Source organism: Peromyscus maniculatus, chromosome 7 (assembly GCF_049852395.1).
Source record: "Peromyscus maniculatus bairdii isolate BWxNUB_F1_BW_parent chromosome 7, HU_Pman_BW_mat_3.1, whole genome shotgun sequence".
NCBI lineage: Eukaryota > Metazoa > Chordata > Mammalia > Rodentia > Cricetidae > Peromyscus > Peromyscus maniculatus.
Window position 1 is genome coordinate 93,049,562 of NC_134858.1, and position 20,306 is coordinate 93,069,867.

Sequence of the window (20,306 nt, forward strand, 5' to 3'; positions counted from 1 at the left end):
TAGCCTGCCAGGTACTCCTGGTTAATTATGCATAGGTTTATCCAAGCCATAGCCTCTTTGTCTCTAGGAAAGGGCTCAACTCCCTTTTCAAGTTCCCTCTAGAAGGCACCTATAGTCTTTCCTCATCCACGCCCTCCCGAGACTCCTGAACAGCTCCGCCTGGGAATCCCTTTTTAATAAATTCCTCTGCTCCTTAGAGGCTTGCTGAACGAACGTCCCATATCATCGTCTTAAATTGTTCTTCAAAATCGGTTGTCGAGCAGCGCCCCTGAGCTCCTCATCTGATTCCTAGTTAAAGACACAAAAGGGCGAGCTGGGGCTCCCACGTTGGTGAGCTGAACTGGAGACCAGTTTGGGGACTGTCCCTTTGGACACCACAAAGACAGAGCGACAGGAGGATAGTGACGCACCTGAATAGGTCCGCCAGAGCAAAGGAGATAAAACTAAAGCTTGCCGTGGATTGAGTGGGAGGGCAACACTCGCGCACGCGCGCGAACACACACACACACACGCATACACACACATACACACACACACACACACACACACGCATACACGCACACTCACACGGGTGAGAGCAGGGCAGAGAGGCAGCACAAGATGCCTGACAACCGCATGGCTCGGATCCGGACGCCGTCTCGGAGCGGGTATCGCAGGGCCCTCCCTACCCCCTCGGCAGGTTACAGTTAGCGCATCCCTCCCGCCCCGCCCGGCTCCCCACCCCCCGCGAACTCGGGTCCCCAGTGTCCTCTAGAACGCCGGCGTGGCTGTCGCGCTTTCGAACCCCCTGGTCCACTCTCGCCTTGGGGCGCCGGCGGCCGCGTCTCTGGCCAGCCTCCGGTCCCCGCATCAATCATTAACGCGGCGGCCCGAGCGGCTGCCGCCCAAGGGGGGTGGGGGGTGGGGATGGTAGGCGACGCGAGACAGGGGACACCTCCATCCCCCGCCGCGGCGCAGACACCCTAACCCCGGGGGCCCCCGCCCTGCGCGGCGCCGCCCTCCCCCGCCAGCGCCTCGCGCTCATCCCGCCTCCCGCCGCCCGCCCCGCGCGCACGATGCCCAGTCACCGCCGCGCCGCCGCCGCCGCAGTCAGCCGCGCCACCGCCGCCACCGCAGCGCGGCCGGCCGCGCGCTGACAGACGCGAGCGCGGCGAGGGCGCCGCCGGGAAGCCGCGCGCAGCTGCCTCCCGGTGCGCGGAGCTCCCGGTGCAGCCGGCTCCCCTAGCCGAGGTCGCGTCGCCAACCTGCGACCGCGGTCCCGCGCGCGCGCGCGCGCACAAAGGCTCCGACGGCGGCCGGCACCCGCGGCGGTGGCCTTGCGCGCGCCCTAGCACAGCCCCGGGGCACCATGCCGCGGCGCCTGCAGCAGCGGGGCGCGGGCGCCAAGGGGCCGCCGGCCCCGACCTCCCGGCGCTCGCCCCCCGCCTCCGCGCCCCGGAGCCCGCCGGCCAGCGCCGCCAAGCCGCTGCTGCGCTGGGACGAGGTGCCCGACGACTTCGTGGAGTGCTTCATCCTGTCCGGCTACCGGCGGCTGCCGTGCACCGCGCAGGAGTGCCTGGCCTCGGTGCTGAAGCCCACCAACGAGACGCTCAACTTCTGGACGCACTTCATCCCGCTGCTGCTGTTCCTCAGCAAGTTCTGCCGCCTGTTCTTCCTGGGCGGCAGCGACGTGCCCTTCCACCACCCCTGGCTGCTGCCGCTGTGGTGCTATGCGTCGGGAGTGCTGCTGACCTTCGCCATGAGCTGCACGGCGCACGTGTTCAGCTGCCTGTCGCTGCGCCTGCGCGCCGCCTTCTTCTACCTGGACTACGCTTCCATCAGCTACTATGGCTTTGGCAGCACCGTGGCCTACTACTACTACCTGCTGCCCAGCCTGAGCCTGCTGGACGCCAGGGTCATGACGCCGTACGTGCAGCAGCGCCTGGGCTGGCACGTGGACTGCACCCGCCTCATCGCGGTCTACCGCGCGCTCGTGCTGCCCGTGGCCTTCGTGCTGGCCGTGGCCTGCACCGTGGCCTGCTGCAAGAGCCGCACTGACTGGTGCTCCTACCCGTTCGCCCTGCGCACCTTCGTCTTCGTCATGCCGCTCAGCATGGCCTGCCCCATTATGCTGGAGAGCTGGCTCTTCGACCTGCGCGGCGAGAACCCCACGCTCTTCGTGCACTTCTACCGCCGCTACTTCTGGCTGGTGGTGGCGGCCTTCTTCAACGTGAGCAAGATCCCCGAGCGCATCCAGCCGGGGCTCTTCGACATCATCGGCCACAGCCACCAGCTCTTCCACATCTTCACCTTCCTCAGCATCTACGACCAGGTGTACTACGTGGAAGAGGGCCTGCGCCAGTTCCTGCAGGCGTCCCCGGCAGCGCCCACCTTCTCCGGCACCGTCGGCTACATGCTGCTGCTGGTGGTTTGCCTGGGCCTGGTCATCCGGAAGTTCCTGAACAACTCCGAATTCTGCAGTAAAAAGTGAGCCTCCGCCCCAGGAGGAGGCCGTGGTTTGCCCACCTGTTCGCGTGGAGTTTCTGTTGTTCGCTGTTGGGTTTGTTTTCAAGTCTCGTTGTTTCCTTCTTGGCTAGAGGAGGGTGCTGCAGACCACGAGGAAAAAAAGGTCCGCTGCTAGTTGGGGATCCCAGTCCACTGGCCTTTGGAAGAGGGAAATAGGGATGAAGTCGAAGGAAGAGAGGGCCTCTGGAAAGAAAAATTAGGTATTGTCTATGATATCCAGGGATTTTGCAAGGACAATGAAGAAAAATCACAGATAGAACCCCAAGCAGTTGGCTTTTTTTTTTTTTTTTTTAACAGTCTTCTGTGTCCCTTAGTGAAGGCAGGTATGCAGTAAAGAGGATAAACACAGATCCCTGGCTGCTGCCTCTGCGGTCCAGAAATGCTTGGATTTGTCAAAAGAATGGACCTTTCTTTGTTGGGAAATGGGCACAAAGACACAAACCCAGGGCTTAACCCGCTAGACAATGCATGGAATGTGAACACAAGTTAATTATTTCAAAATGTTTATCAGATGTTATTTAAATGATAATATATACATATATATATACAATGATTTTTTTTTCATAATTTATCAAAGCCCGGGAGATGCACTTGAGTCTTCTTTATCACATAGTTCTGATTTTGCTGCCTTCTGCATTGCGCTCGTGAACTGGACGTTAGGACAAGCTGCTTGAGAGTTCTCGACTACATTTTTAAACAGTGTTTTCTGAAGGCCTGTGAGTGTCATGATAAAACTGAATGACTACTTAGGGACCCTGATTAGACTATTGGTGAGACTCCAGTGGTTCGTAGAGGTCTCCAATTCCTACTTACTTTCATGTATTCCACAAAACCCACCCTGGGTTTTTGTTTGTTTTCTTTTTTTTTTTTTTTGGTTTTTCGAGACAGGGTTTCTCTGTGTAGCTTTGTGCCTTTCCTGGAACTCACTTGGTAGCCCAGGCTGGCCTTGAACTCACAGAGATCCGCCTGCCTCTGCCTCCCAAGTGCTGGGATTAAAGGCGTGCGCCACCACCGCCCGGCTGTTTGTTTTCTTTTTAATCTGATTCTTTCCTCTCTACTTGTTTAAGTTGCCACTGAAATAAATGTGCCTTTTGAAGCAAATGCCCAAATGACTGGTCCTCAGACACCGCCTCTTGTACTGGGAGAAGAGCGTCTTCTTTCTCTGCTTTTCTGCAAATCCTGGTTGGACAGAAGGAAGATGGACTTGGTTTTAGGTTGATAGTGGGAGCAGAAATAGTTTAGAGGTGTACAGAGCACATGGCTTCTGCCCGAGTCAGCCCTCTGACGTGGCTGAGGTTCCTAGTGCAGCCTCAAGGGGTGGGAGGAGAGGATGGTGATGCATGTATCCTTGCTGAAAACTTAAAAGGCAACCAGGATTACGTGAGGCGGTTCTATTATGAAAATTAGGAGCATGTTACTTATTGCTGGCATTTCTGAGTTAAGACTACAGTTGTTAACACCAAAGTCTCATTTGAGTCCAGACTATGGAAACAATTGGCAGTCACCTCGAAAGATTAGGAGCATGCTCCCAGACTCTTTCAGTGACCCTATTGGCCAGTTGTTAGATGTCTCTTATAAATGTCAACCTGTCATTAAAAACGGCAACTCTTCATCACAAACCACCAAGGTAGTGTATTTAAATATACCTCACACTTTCTTGGTAAGTCCTTCTGGCTAAGAGCCAGCCACGTTGGTGAAAGGGAGAGTCTTGGTTTCATGGTGTAATTTAAGGCAAGCTCATAGGGTACGTGGACAGTTACCTCAGTACTGGTAGGATGGTGCTCCTGGAAAGATAGCTGTTTTGTTTTTGTTCTTAATTGCTACTGTATTTGTAAATAGAGAATCTTGGCACAATTCCCTGGAGGAACCAATGCCCTGTGTGTGTTCACTTGCACACCGAAGTTAAATTCCTGTGTGTGTGTGTTGAATTTAAGGCTTCTTAATGGGATTTAAAATACACTTTGCACAACCCCTGATGAATGTCAACGTCTCATCCTTTGATGCGTGCTTAACACGCATACCGATCCTCAGCGAGACTTAATTCAGCACCTGTGTTCAAGGGTAACTGTGGAGACCAGGCTACAGCCACACACACTTACTTACATGTCACTGTTGCCTCTTGTAGAGTCTCAAAGAATGTTCATTCATAAACTAGAGAAACAGGTTAGGAATGTTTTGTAGAATGTGGTTTGTTGTGGTTTTTGTTGAATGGGACTCCTCCTCCCAAACTCACACTTTTAAAGAACTCTCAAGAGAGAGACATCTGAAAGAAACTGTGACTGTAAGGACAGGCACTAAAACCCAAATCTGTCACTTTAGGCTGTGGTTGGAGATCTTCAGGGTCCCCTCTTGCTAGGTGTCTTTGTCTTTAAGCAGAGGCCACTTGAGGATAAAATCATACCCGTATCATTTTCAAGTGATTATGATGCATAAGCCAGTGAGATGACCTGCTTTCCCAGGGAAGGCCTCCTCACCCCTTATACTCCAGGGAGAAGGAGGATTCACCTCCTGGCTTTTCCTTTCTCCGGCTTCCTTTCCCCCTCTTCATGTGCCACTAGCATTGGCAATGGGACATTCTAGTTGAAAACAGGGTGTCAGCTTCCCTTCCTGTTTGCGAATAGGAACCACACACACCAATGAAGACCAGGGAGGCTTAACTACATGCTGCCGGCTGAATTATACTATTTCTGTTAAGGTAGATAATGCATTTTAGAGCAAATATTTATTCAGGCTCCATGTGCATGGAGCTAACCAGGCTTGTTACACATTACAGGAGTAAGGTAAGCCATCAGAATGAAACTCTTCAAAAAATAATTTTCCACGATCTCCATTTTGGCTGCACCCATTACATTCAGTTTTGTTGTATTGCATTTAACAGTTCGAAATATATGACAAATTATGAATGAGAATCCACTCCGCTATCTTCATATAATCATCTATCTGGCGGTAAAATTTTGAAGCACATTATGAAATCCATTTTCTTGTCATGTGTTAGTCATAATCTAGGTGGCATCTCCAGCAGCAGTCCCTCGGAGTCCTGCCTGGGAAATGATTATCTGACTCTGTGCCCGCTGCTCTGTGGGTTGGTCCCAGGGCTGACTGGCTAAGGTTTAGTTGGTTAGGGGGAGAGCCTTTCTTCCCACCCCCCTGGCCACTCAGGTGAAGAAGGTGACCTTCCCAGAGAGAGGGAAGTGCAGCTCCTTCATGTCATGACTGGCTTGTAAAAATAAACATGATCTTTTTCCACTGGCCATACACGTTCCCTAAATAACCCAGGGAGAAAGTGTGGGGCTGCCTAACTGTCCAGAGTGGACTGTATCCGCTTCCATTCATAAACCCGCCTGGAAGTGCATGGGAACCATTACTAAGAATGTCAAATCAGTAAATGTTTCTGATTTGGTGATGAATCTGAGGGCTAACACCAATAAGCCAGGGGTTTTTGTTTGTTTGTTTGTTTTGTTTTTAATCTCCAAATCCCCCAGCTAATTAACCTGCATGAAGCTATGGTAGACAGGTATGGTAGAAGTTACTTTCTAAGGATTTTGTCATTGGCTGACAGTGACAGAATTCAGTCTTCACACTGATATTAGAAGGCAGGGATAGTCTTGCACTCAGTTGTGTCTGGTAGTCAGCAGGACTATGTTACATGGTCAAACATACAGATGCTAATTGGATATAGTATGTATAATCTTGGATAAATATAGCCCACTAATTGAATATTTAATTTTGAAATAGAACAAAAGAAGAGATGGCTACCTTTAAAATTAGATTATAAAACCTTAAAATGTTACCAGCCACTGGAATGGTTTTCATCATCTTGTTCTTCATCTGTTAGCTTTGCCATTGCTGACTCTGTTAGGGTCCTGTGACTGATGTCCATCTAGTCTTGGTGTAATCTCTCTAGTGATTATTGAACATCTATCTACTGTATGTAAGACTTTAAGCAAGGATCCATGCATCCATCCATGCTATTACAGACATTACCAGAGTTAGAAATTTGGGTTTTTTCTCCCAGTGGTATAAGATCAGTATTCTAGAATCTTATTTTAATTAACACAGTGATTTATCTGCATCTTTTCACTTTTTTTTCTCTGTTCCTTAGCCTAAAGTTTAAAAAAAAAAAACTTGAAACTTGAATTTACGGTACAGGTATAAGAAGAGTGTGTGTACAAACAGAATTTGGAGTTTATTATCACAGTAATGACAGAGCTAATGAAGAGCTGGAGAAGGTTTATAGCATCCATGCCGTTCTGAAGAGGGGTCCATTCAAAGTGCCTAAAATGAGGTGTAACGGAGTGACTTCCGTAGATAAGGTGGTAAAGTCAAAGTGAGACCCCTCCTGGGTGTGAGTTTAAATGCTTCAACCTCCAAGAAGTCCCTAGCCTTTTCCTTCCTCGTCTACGATCCTGTAGTTGTAACTTTCAGAGAGTATCTTAAAAAAAAAAGAAATCATTTGTCAAAAGAGAGGAGCATATATACATACATATATATGATCAAATACATGCACACACATACACACACACACACACACACACACACACACACACACACACGCACATGCACACACTCACGCACACACGGTTGGCAGAAGGTATAGGGAAGATCGAGCAGGATAGAATTCAGGCAGCCAGTATGGCGCAGCTGCTCAACTGTGGAGAGTGTTACCTGGTTTTAAATGTTGTCCCTAGAAAAGGATGTGGACGCCGAGGGTGTCAGGGCTCAAACAGGTGGCAAGGGATCCCATTTGGCATATTAACAACATCCTGTAGCTTTTGACTACAGCACTGAATGCCATGGGATATTTTGAGTAGTACGTTTATCCCATGGCTTAATTTGTTTCCATAAAATTAGGGCATAGGTCAGAAAGGCATATCAGGCCTAATTGTGAGCCACATTTTTGAGTCATTTTCTTGAAGGATTGCCAGTATTTGTTGAATGCATTGCCAGACAAAAGCAGACGAGCTCAGACACCCTGAGAAAGGAAGCATTGAATGGCTGAGACCTGACATACAGGATATTCCTTTATGAGGGGCCACGAGCCTTCCTACGGAAGTGTTGGGGTCTCTGATACTGCCAATAGTTTTTTCTTAATTACAAAACGATTACCAGTCTTTAATAATTAAGAAAACCTAACATAAATTTCTGTTGTCATTCCCCAAAGAACAAATGTGTTGCTTTTCTGGTTTGTGAATTTATCACTAATTTGTAGGCTTTTTTTTTTTTTAAATTTGCCTTGTTTTATTTTAGCATCTTACACAATCTGAGCAAGCTGCAGAACTGGATAGTTTAGTTATAGGTCAGGGCCCAAAATGCCCATTTAGCTAGCTACTAATGGTGGCAGGGTGTGACTTTTGAAAGCTCCAAACACACACCTGTGCGCAACAATACCCAGTACCTACTTGGTGCAGAATGATAGCAAGTTCTTTGACCTTTCGGAAAGACCTGCTCCCACCCTGTGCCATGCTTCTGAATGTAACTCGGAAGCGTTAATGCTTTTTGTTCTGAACATGACATCTCTCAAGGAAGTGTCTGGAGTGTGCAGATTTATTCTTGAATGTGGAAACGTGGCAGGCCACCTTCCCCACGCCTTACAGCTCCACCCAAAATACGCAACAAACACTTGCACTCAGGCAGAGTTGGGAGCAGTCTTCAGCTGGCTCTTCTGCCATGTCATGAAGACCCTGCTTCTCATGGCTTACCACCACACCGATAGGACACCGTGTAAATAAACCCTTTCTGAAGACCGGCTTCTCTCACTTCTTTCGGTTCTGTGTCTGTTTAGAAAAGATAGTCTTTTTTAACTTGCTGGATGAAAAAAAAAAGAATTAGCGGGAAAATTTTTTAAAGATGTGTTTTAATTTTATATTCCAAAGGTTTGTAATAGCGATTTTGTTTATAAAAAAAAAAATCAGGCCTTAGCACATGGATAAGAACCAGGGCTTTTTCAAAAGCCTCATCTGTGTCTGGGCATTTAATCATTCTGAGCTCCTACCCAAATGATCAAGGCCTCTTGGGTCTTTCAAACTGTAAATATTGTGTAGTTTAGAAAAAGATAAGCATTTTTTAAAGAAAAAATGCATCAGATAGATTCTAGGTGTGTAACAAGGCTAAACTTAAAAGTCTTTCCTAAAATTCTGGTTAGAAACTTCACTAAACTCCCTCTCTTGAGAAGATTCAGTTACAAAGGCCTGTCTCTGCCACGTTGGTTTACTTTTCTGGGGTCATGAGGGAAATTACCTTAACCCAGCAACTGAGCACCCAGGCGATAAGGACGTGAGGTACATTTCACGTGGATGGAGTGTCACCATAGCGAATCATAGAGCAGCAGAATGCTCAGCCTGGGCCCTTGTTTCTTCTATATGAAACATAAGCCCCATGTGTTTATTGCTGCATCGACAGGAAAGCTTTCCATCTGGGGGGCTGTGGGGAGGATTCTGTGGTGGCTTTTCCTTTTGCTTAGGCGCATGCCAGCTCTGAACTTGAATCTTCATTTCAGCCTTCCCCAACCCATTCCAACCACCTTTGAAGCCTTTACTTTCCACAAATCCAGCCTTGAAGACAGCAGATTCTTAAAAGGATTCCCTGTGTACTTAGGCATTCAACCATCTGCCTTATGAGAGCATTGCCTGAAGGGCTGTCTGTCTTCATGTTCTTGAGGGCAGAGGCAGAGAGGGGATTTAACAGACCAAATAGAAAGGTTTCATATGTTGTTTTTAAATCTCATTTAATGGTGACAATGGAGGGTAAAGAATAATGTAGGCATAAAGAACTTTTTTCCACTGCTTGCTAAATTAATTCTTCTTAGGCCACCCTGACTCCAGTCCTCACCCAAAGAGCTGACTTAGCTGGCTAGAGAGGCATCCTCAGGACGGAAGCGCTTCCAGCCTGGACTCTAAGATGGTTTCAAGTCCATGGTCCATTCAAGTCCATTCTGACAGAAGAGCTTTACTGCATCATAATTGCAAATTTCCAGAAAAGTGAAGCAACCTCATCTATAGAAAACAGACATTGTTCTCGTTGGTTCTGTGCATGTAACAAACTGCCTTTCATTTCTGTTGTATGGTCTGATATGATTTTAGTTTCTGAGACATGTGTTTCCTCCTGTCTTGAATATGGAAAAAAAATCTGTGAAAATGATATAACTATGCATTTTTGCTGAAAACAAATGTACGAAATAAGAATAAATGATTTGTAAGCACAGTAAAATGTTTGTGTGTGTCTGCTAATGTTCAGACCATATTCTTCAGCTAAGTATTCCCAAACTAACAGTAAGATAGATGGAAAAACTCTCGGTAATCAGGAGGCTGAAGCTAACCTGGGCTACATAGTGAGTTCCAGACCAGCCCAAGATACCTAGCAAGTCACTGTCTCAAAAAAATAAAATAAAATAAAAAGCAGCAAAGTATGTAAAATACTGATAAATACAAGGAAATACGACAATCAGACAGAAGAATATTGTTGCCCTGAAAAATACTTAGTAGATTATTTTTACGTTTGTTAAACGAAAAAGGAAAATGCCTAAGGTGCTTTGAGGTCATATCGCCTGTGATACAAGCTCATTGATTTTAAGGGGTGTGCATGGTCCATGGGTACCGGGCAGTGAACACTGTCCTTGAACTCTGATGATGTTGGGAATTTACAGTATTTTTTATCTACTAAGAAGAAAGACCCAACTTAAGTCTTTTAGCTCGAAGCATTTTAGCACTAAGCCTTTAAACCTCACTGACTCCGTTGGAGACTTTTGGTTATTAGGGACAAACTTTTTCCTTTCAGTGAAAGGAAGAAGGTTTATAGAAGGAGCAGGGGCAGTTCACAGACTACGAGAGCGGATTGGTGAGGCAGACAGTACTGGCGATTCCAGCTGAGAACACCTGCTTTCGTCCAGAGTTGCTCCCTAGGGCACTGCTGCCAGACCAGCCAACCTCAGCTGCTGTCCAGCCTGGTTATGTCTATCCCCAAGGCACATTCCTGGTAAGGTAGCTGATCGGCCTCCCTTAGGTCACATGGTCTTTTTAAAAGACAAAGTATGGGTGTCTGTCATTTGAGCCTTTTTTAGAATGACCAGAGAGGTAGAGACAGTTTCCCACAGGAAGGCTGATAGGCAGACAAACTAACTGCTAGCCATCTCATCCCCCCTCTGTGCTATATGGTAGAGGCAAACCACAAATGCCCATCATTGTGGAGTATGAAGTCATGGCTGCCTTACGGGAAGGTGAGAGTGTGTGTCTGTGGGTGCCAGGTAAGCCAGTGTGCTACTACCTTGGGGTTCCCATTGAAGGGAGGAAGAAAGGAGGGAGGGAGGGAGGGAGGGAGGGAGGGAGGGAGAAAGGAAGGAAGGAAGGAAGGAAGGAAGGAAGGAAGGAAGGAAGGAAGGAAGGAAGGAAGGAAGGAAGGAAGGAAGGAAGGAGAAAGGAAGGAGGGAGGGAGGGAGAAAGGAAAGAAGGAAGACTAACATACCAAAATAATAGCAGCCATAGCCCAGCCTCCCCTGGCTAGCACATACCCTCCCTTCCACACAAGAATTCTTTGCAGTACACACAACTACTACATGGATGCTCCAACTCTTATAGCCCCTTCCCAAAGACAACACCAAATCCTGATTCTCCTCATTCGGCACTTCAGCCCTCAGAACCACCTTCATTCAGGTTAAGAATCATGCACTGGGTAAGACATTTGGCCACCTCCCAACTTGGTCTCAGGCCACTCCTAAGAGGGCTACTCCATCTGGTTGCCCATGGTTTCCTGACCCACCAGACCCTTTCCTGGTGCTTTCTGACTCACTTACCACTTACCCTTCACCCATTCTTGCACAGGGGGAGCTGCTTCTAGGCTTCCTGAGACCTTTTTTTTAAGGTCCTGCCAATGGGATGAAATGGTAGAAAACAGGGTTTGCAGGAATGGGGCAGAGGGTTTTTCCCCTTTCCCAGCCTTCTAGGTTTTTTTTTTTGGGGGGGGGTGTTTCTGTTTTGTTTTGTTTTCTTGAGACCTCTACCCTGGTTGCTGTTATCAGCCATTGTCTAGCCCTGAGAGAAGAAGGCAAGATAAGAACAACTCTAGCAGGGGGTCAAGTAGAGCGGTCACAAGAAGACTGTTTAGTCTGTGCCTGAAGCCTCCGCACCTTTGGACTTTCTCTTACGAGCCAATAAACTCCCTTCATTCCAGGGTTCAGTTTAGGTTGGACTTACTGCTGAATCCTAAGTGTCTCAATATCTCTGTAAGATTTGTTCGCCTCAGTCATGCCAATTAAAACAGAAGAAAAAAAAAGGCAAGGAGATTTATTGATTTATTCGTTGCAGCCACCTTGGAAGGGGGACAAAGAAAACCAGTGTGTCCCCCCCCCCACCGCCACCACCAAGTTCACCTTCCGATGACCCATCATTGTCTGGGCTTCAGTCTCACCATACAAGGTGACCCGGCAAGCTTTTAGAACTGTGAAATCTCTCTTCTAGAGACGAGTTGGATGGCCCCACCCCCAATGGGACCTTTTCTGCCGGCATGGGATTCCTAGAGACGTTCCCCTCTCTTGGGGTCCATTGTCTCAATAGTCTGAGATATGAAGAGATAGATGCAAGTGTTTCTGGGGAATATCTTCATGTCTGCCAGGTGAGTCACTGATCACACAACCCCAGCCCACCCCCAAGCTCAGCTAGGCCAACTTTTTAGAATCTGCATACTAAATCTTTGTAAAACCTTTAAAATGACTTTATTGGGTGGGAGTTGTGCCAGAGCACACGAGTGGAGATCAGAGGGCAACTCGAAGGAGCTCGTTCTTTACTTCCAGCGCATGGTTGTGTGGGTTTCTGAGACAGAAACATCCCATCCCGCAGGGAAGCTCCTTAAACAACAGGAAGGTAAACAACTCAGAACAGCTTCAGGAAGTCCCTGAAACTGACCAGAGTCACTCCGCCCCTCACAGACAGAGTAAGCAGTAAGAGCTGAGCGTTCTCCCCTAGGGAAGCCAAGCTGCAATAGACTTCAGACTAGCAAAGCTGTCACCCGTGCTGGCATGGGCTTTGGTGATGCCACTGTCTTTGAGTCATTCCTTTACCTGTAAGTAGCCCCTCGTCCATATTAGTGTAACTAACCCCAGTAACACTCATTGGTCCACAAAGTTGGACTTTGGTGCTATCTGTACTTTGGTTTGTTATGGGTTCCCTATCAGGGGTGAGTAGATGTGTGTGTTTTATCTCCCCAAGAAAAGTTTTATCACTCAACACAGTGGCATTGAACTCAGGCCCACGTACATGGTGGCAAGCACATTTACCTGCCATCTTAGGGTTCCTATGGCTGTGAGACAACACCAGGGCCAAAAGCGACTTGGGAAGGAGAGGGTTTATGTCGGCTTACAGCTCTCGGGTCACACCGTCACTGAGGGAAGTCAGGACGGGACCTGCAGGCAGAAGGCAGGAGCGGAAGCAGAGGCCGTGAAGGAGCTCTGCTTACTGACGTGCTCAGCCTGCTTTCTTAAACAGCCCAGGACCACCTGCCCGGGGGTGACCCCACCCACCCTGAACTGGGTCCTCCCACATCAATCACGAAAATGCCCCACAGACTTGCCTACAGGCCAGTACGATGGAAGCGTTTTCTCAGTTGAGAGTCCCTCTTCCCAGATAGGTCTAGGTTTGTATCAGGCTGGCAAGACCCCACCCAGCATCCCCACTAAACCGTTTTGTCGGCCCTAGAATACTTCATTTGTAAGTGCAGATGTTCTGCCTCTGGACTCAGTCGGTGATCCTCTTGTGACACCCCGCAGTATTTCCTTTCTCCACCCTGTCCCCCGCGCAGGTATTTCAAGTCTCTAACCCCATTGCTCTCCACCTCTCCTCAAATTTCAGCTCCCACCACTTCCCACCTGTTCAGAAACCACACTGTATCCATCAGGCATTGCTCGCCAGTGGGTTTCCAGCCATTTCCTCCCAACTGAATTAGTCATGAGGGCATTAACACATGGGCTGCTAGTGGCTTCCATTTCCCAGTTGAGAACATTGCCTTGCTCAAGTCCGCCAAGCCCGCCTCCATGCCATCCACTGATCATCTTCCACCCCACCCGCTTTACAGCAGGCTTCTGGAAAGGTGGTGGGTGTCGTCCTCACCTTTTTACCTCCCACTCCTCCACCCACGGTGCTCTGGGTCCATTAATGTTCCTACAATCATTAACCACTTCCTCGCTGACTAACAAAGAATTATGTATTTATTTATTTGTGTGTGTGTGTGTGTGTGTGTGTGTGTGTGTGTGTGTGTGTGTGTGCGCGCGCGCGCGCTATACATAGGGAAGGGAGGCATATGAATGGATGTCTGGGTGTACTAGACCCTGCACAGATGTATGGAAGTCACAGGTCAGTGTCTTCATCTATTATTCTCCACCTGAGTTTTCAAGACAGGCTCTCTCTCTGAACCTGGAGCTTGCTGTTTCAGACTGGCTGATCAGTGAGCACTAGGATCTGTGCATGCTGCCATGCCCTCCCGTGCTGCGGTTACAGATGCATGCCGCCATGCCCTCCCGTGCTGCGGTTACAGATGCATGCCGCCATGCCCTCCAGTACTGTAGTTACAGATGCATGCCACTATGCCGGGCTTTCACTTGGGTGCTAAGAATCCAAATTCAGGTCCCCATGCTTGTGCGGCAAGCATTTTGCCCATGAGCTACCTCCCCAACCAGCCAGCCACTTCTGAGATCCTCTTTCCCATTACTTTCCCCTAAGACTCTCTCTGTGACCTCTGTAACCGTCTGTGACTCTCACATGACCGCCTGTGCTGGCTTATCTTCTCCATGCCTTCATGAAGAAAGGTTCAAAGTTTGAACAGAAACCATCGACCTCACTGTATTTTGAGGTCTTGTCAGCAGCTTTCTGATTCAGCTGCTAGGCATCAGCATTTCTGCCCCACCAGGGCACTGCTGTTCTTGCTCAGGAAACTTGACCTTGGCTCTAGACTCCTATCCAGTGAGTCTGTAAGGCAGCCATTTCGGGATAATCACCGCCCGCCCCCCCTTCACCTCAGTTGCCTGAGTGGGTTCTGTGGTCTGCAGCTGAGTCCAAACTGATATCCCGGGTAAGCAGAGAAAGAGATGATCAGAAACTGTGGACAAGCTGGCCAGGAGGGTAAATGAGGGAGATAGAGACAGGAGGACTGGGAAGTCAAGGCAATTCTCAGCTACATAGAGAATTCCATTCTTGCCTGGGCTATATGATGAGTTTCAGGCCAGTGTGGGCTTCATGAGACCCTGTCACAAATGGGGTGGGAGGGGATTCTAGAAACAGGGAGGCATAGCTCCGTGTTCTCCAGACCACGGCCAAGTATACTGTTGGGCTTCTGATTTTTTTTTTAAATCTTTAATTTTCTTGGCAAGATGAAGCAGGCAGCCTCTTTGGGGAGTTTTGTTCAAAGCAAAACAAAATCAAAATAATAAACATTAGGAAGTTAATCACCTAGAAATCTGCCCCCCCCCTTTAAAGGGGATTTTAAATGAGTAAAGGAGGTGCAGCATGGATACCTAGAATGTTCATCAGATGAGGGGCTGATGAGATGGCTCCGTGGGTAGAGGTGCCTGCTGCCAAGCCTGATGATCTGTGCTCCATCCCTGGCCCCACATTATGGAAGGAGAGACCAGACTCCTGCAAGTTATCCTCTGAGCTGTTCATGTGCACAGTGCCATGTGTATGTGCACACACACACATAATTTTTAACACAGTATGTACCAAATGAAAGAAATCTGAAATAAATTCCATAAATGACAAGTAGTGTTTTCATAAAAATGATAATTTATACACTGTTCACATCAATTTCATGCTTCAGGAACCAAAAGGTCAGTCATGTTATATCCTGGTTGGTTTTGTTGACTAGGGACAAGCTCTACTCATTTGGGACGAGGGAAGCTCAACTGAGAAAATGCCTCCGTCAGATCACCTCTAGGCAAGACTGTGGGGCCTTTTCTTGATTGATGGTTGATGTGGGAAGGCCCACTCACCATGGGCACTCTTCCATGGCCTCTGCTTCAGTTCCTGCTTCCAGGTTCCTGCCTTAAGTTCCTGCCCTCACTTCTCTCAGTGACGGGTTACAGAATGGAAGTGTAAGCAAAAATAATTTCCTCCCTTGAGTTGCTTTTGACCATAGTGTTTTATCGCAGCAGTAGAGACCTAGCGAGGACATAGAGGAAGCATGTACAGTCCTAACACTGGGTGAGAATTCTGAGTCTTTGATCTGAAAAGTTAACCATGGCCTGCCAGCCTTTCTGGAAGGGAAGGGGGGGAGGAGCCAGAAGTGAGCTGGGCTTTTAGGAGCCGCTTGCTTTCTTCTTGTTTAGGATGTCTGTACTGCATCTGCTGTTTCTACTAACAGCTCCCTGAACCTCCTTGAAAAAGGGTCCTCCCACTGAACCCACTGATCCTCGGTGGGACGGTGTCACCAGGGGTTCATATGACCTGAGCTTGCCCCTTCCTCCTCCACATACACCTTCATGCAGTTCCACACACAGCCTTCCAACAGTCTTTCTCTTTTTGTTGTTCTTTTCCATATTTCATTGGTGGCTTGTATCCCCTTTGAGTAAAAAATACAGGCTGAGAACTTCTGGCTTCCTGAGTGGCAAGTAAGGAACTTGGAGGTTGTGACTCCAAGTAGCGAGGAAAGAGCTAGCAAAGAAGCTGAAGTGAAAAGCCGCACTTCTCAGATCTACCAGACAAACGAGGCCACAGAGCAACTGCTGCCTAGAATCGGAGATGGACGTGGGAACACAGAGAACCACAGAGCAGGAAGTAGGACAGAGTGTTTGGGTTGTCTTCGTTTTTCATTCACCCCACCCGGAAGACATGTCTATTTTTCGACCAAAAGAACCATGAGGCTTACTGAAAAGAGGGGGATACCTACAGTTTGAAGATGCAAGGCATGCATCAGAATGAGGTTCAGATTTGGTAAGAATGTTGATATCAGTAGACTCAAAACAGGATTCCAATGATGGAAACCATCAATATACCAGAAAGGTAAGTAACTACACAGAGCGGGGAATTAAACATTCAAAGATAGGTGTGGTGTGGCATACCTGCCCTCAATAAGCATTTAAGGTTATTATTAAGGACTAAATTATTTGGCTCAAAAAAGCTAATGGTTAGGGATGTAGTTTAGGGGCACAGCACTTTTCCTAGCATGGGGAAAGATCCCAGCTTTATTCCTAGAGCAAAAAGATTCGAACACAAACACACAGAGAAAACAGTGAACTGAGAAGAAAATGCTAGAAAATATCTGAAGCTGTGGACCGTTTGTAGCATGTCATGTACAGCGGGGATAACAGAAGAGCTAAGAAAGAACACTGGATTCATCATGCGCTTGACATCTGCAGCCTGCAGGGGAAGGAAATCGTTCCCACAGAACTTTCATTATTTTTTCATCACTTGCAAATGATTTTCTCTCCTTTCTGTCTCAGAAATCCACTCTCAGTTTCTGTTCTCCAATTTTTTTTCTTGCAAGGTAAAATAATTCCTTTAAAAATATGTTTAATGTAATGAGATTGTAATGTTTAAAGCTGTAGTACTAGCAAGAAAGAACGCACACCCGCCTGCTCACGTAATCTCCTCCTCTCCCACCCAGATCCTCCACAACATAGAAACACCTGTAGGAAATGTCCAGAAGGGTGGGAATCATGTGGATGTTTATCAGTATAAAATGTAATTCTCTTCAAGATGTAATTATCGCTTCCACATTATTGCCAGACACAGCGGCTCACACCTATAATCACAGTGCTTGGGCTAAGGCAGGAGGATTGCTATGAGTTTATGCCAGCTCGGGATAGTAAAACCCCGAGAGGGTTTCTACTCCAACCCCTCTTAATTCGGTGGTGGCTGTATTAGAGGGTCTTCACCTCGCTACAGGTCTGCTCTGATGGCAGTCGATACATGTGAGCCTCAAGTTTCTTCAGGTTCTGATTTTAGTTCACAGAAACATAAAGTACAAGAGGAGACTGGTTATGATGGCCCAGTGGGTAAAGACTCTTGATGCCAGGCCTGACGACCTGAGTCCAATCCCTGGGACCCACATAGCAGAAGGAGAGAAATGACTCCTTCAAGTTGTCCTCTGATCTGCACACATAAACCATGGCATGCACACGGGTGCCCCCCCCACACACACTAAAATTAATAAAAATGTACAGAGCAGATGTTTCTGCAGAGGTACAATAAATCAGCTATAGGAAGACTAGACTCATTCAAGTTTCTTTTTATTGTTAGTACTATTTTGATTCTATTCTTTAAGTTTTTTTTTTTAAATCTTCATTTTGGTATTTTATTTTGGTCAATCTTGGCTTCTGGAGAAAGGGTCAAATAATAGAGTAACTGCCTAGTTGTTTGGGTCATGTTAGGGTCTTGACTCATCCTTGTGTTGGGTACACTGTATGGGGCACCGTATTGTAATTGTCCACAATCTTGTGTAGGGGCAGAGCGAAGTTCTTTACAACGAGAGAGGAAAACTGTACCCTAAATAGGGAGTAGGGGCATTCTTAAGCTCCATTACCCCCCTGTCATCCCCCCACACCACTCTCAGAGACACAGGGTTACCATGCTTATGATAAGGTTTCTAGAAAGATCTCTTTCAGAACCAGGTAGGACAGGGAAGGGGGCACAGGTGGGGAGGAGAAGGCTCTAGACCCTCTGGATTCCTGCAGGCCCTCCGGATGGCCTGGGAATACACTGTGAGCGGCCAGCAGCCTGTGGGGTGTTTTCCCAGTGGCCAGGAGTGGGACTCCTGCTTGCTTAGGAGGCAGCCTCTAGAGCAGGGTCTAGCCTTCTCTGCTCCAGTCTTCTTTGGACCTGTGGTAGCCAGCTTCTGACTGGAGTTGGGGCTATGCTCCAAGGTTTTCATCTTTTGCAATGAAAACTTCTTGCGCTATTATTTCATTGTCTTGTTCCCGAAAACGAGCTGCCTTGGCTGGTTGGCCCTCCACTCCTCAGCTCTAGAATGGGCGAGGAATCTATTTTACTTCAGAGCAGTGTGAGGAGCCAGTGAATTCCTTCAGTGAGTTTTGTTCAGCACGTCAGCACGTCACTGCTCTTCAGTTCATTTTAGCAAACACACATTATATTACTTCAGACTCTTAAGAGCGCTTATCACAGCAGGGCGGTGGTGGTGCACCCTTTTAATCCTAGGACTTGGGAGGCAGAGGCAGGTGGATCTCTGTGAGTTTGAGGCCAGCCTGGTCTACAGAGCGAGTTCCAGGACAGACAGATCCCCGTCTATAATAAATAAATAAATAAATAAATAAATAAATAAATAAATAAATAAATAAATAAATAAGTAGGTAGATAGATAGATAGATAGATAGATAGATAGATAGATAGATAGATAGATAGATAAACAAATAAATAAATGAAAATTTAAAAATAAGAATACTTATCTCACCCAATCCTTGCGGGGGGTGGGGGAGGGCAAAGGTTCTGTACATTCTAGAACAAAGTAAGACTTTGGTGTGCTGGTTGTTTTTTGTCAACTCTACACAAACTAGAACCATCTGGGAAGAGGAAAGTTAACTGAGAAAATGCCTCCTCCAGACTGGCCTGTAGGCTTGTCCTTGAGACGTTATCTTGATGAATGATTGATGTGGTCAGGGCCCCCGTGGGTGAACCACCTCTGGGCAGATGGTCCTGTGTTGTATAAAAATAGCACACTGAGAGAGCCATGGGAGCAAGCCAATAAGCAGCTCTCCTCCATGATCTCTGCATCGGCTCCCGCCCTGACTTCCGTTCATGACAGATTATAAAAAAAACTCTAATCCAAATACCCCCCCCCCAAGTTGCTTTGGTCATGGTATTTTATCACAGTAATAGAAACCTAACTAGGACAATAAGTGATGTTAAGCTGAAATACAATAGGAAACACATCTGCAATTCTAGTAGGCATGTTAAAGGTACAAAGTCAAGTGGGTTAATGTTAGTATATGCTGTATTTGACCCCGTATAACCAAAGTATTACCATTTCAAAGTGTGCCTATGTGCTGGAAGCTCATGGTAGCTGTTCTCTGGCGTCTGTATAGACAGAGTCCTTTCCATGGTGTGAATATATGCTCAAATGTCACCATTACTTCCTCCTCTACCCACACTCCCCTTCGTTGGGCAGTCACCCTTTTCTTTCCTACACACCGTTTGTCACTCAGTGAAATTCTTTCTTGTTTCTTTCTCTGCTCTAGCTTGCTTTCAGTTGCTGTGATGAACACCATGACCAAAGGCAACGTGAGGAGGAGAGGGCTTATTTCGGTGTCCAGCTTATAGTCCATCATGCAGGAAACTCAGAGCAGGAACCTGGAGGCAGGAACTGAAGCCAAGGCCATGGAGAAGTGCTGCTTACCAGATTGCTCAGCTTGCTTTGTTACACAACCCAGGCCCACCTGCCAGGATGGCCCTACCCATAGTGGGCTGGACCCTCCCACATTGATCATTAACCAAAAAAAATGCCCTCATAGACTTGCCTACAGGCCAGTTTGATGAAGCATTTTCTCAGTTGAAGTTCTTTCTTCCCAGATGACCCTGGCTTGTGTCAAGTTGACAAAAAAAGGTCTAACCAATGCTCTCCCATTGGAACCTAAACTCTGAGACTGTGATATGGGCCTTTAACACACATCACAGTCCCTGGTGCCTTGTTGTGATGGTTATATGATATATATCATATGAACAGATGAGCGAATGGTTAACTTGGTAGTCCTCGTTGGAAGAAACAGTTTGACATGATAGAGTCTTAGCTTCCAAGAACAAAACCCTCTAACCAGGGGAAAGCCTACTGCCCCAGAAACATCCAAAATCACCGCTTTCTCTACATGCTTCCAA

The 20,306-nt window shown here is 47.4% G+C and overlaps 1 protein-coding gene across 1 annotated transcript; it reads left to right on the forward strand.

The window, feature by feature from the left end:
• The first annotated feature begins 1,212 nt into the window (after positions 1-1,212).
• On the forward strand, positions 1,213-9,711 carry Paqr9 (progestin and adipoQ receptor family member 9). The gene has a single exon (XM_015994041.3). It carries the CDS (start codon positions 1,349-1,351, stop codon positions 2,468-2,470), a length of 1,122 nt encoding a protein of 373 aa, XP_015849527.2. The 5' UTR covers positions 1,213-1,348; the 3' UTR covers positions 2,471-9,711.
• The last annotated feature ends 10,595 nt before the right edge of the window (positions 9,712-20,306 follow it).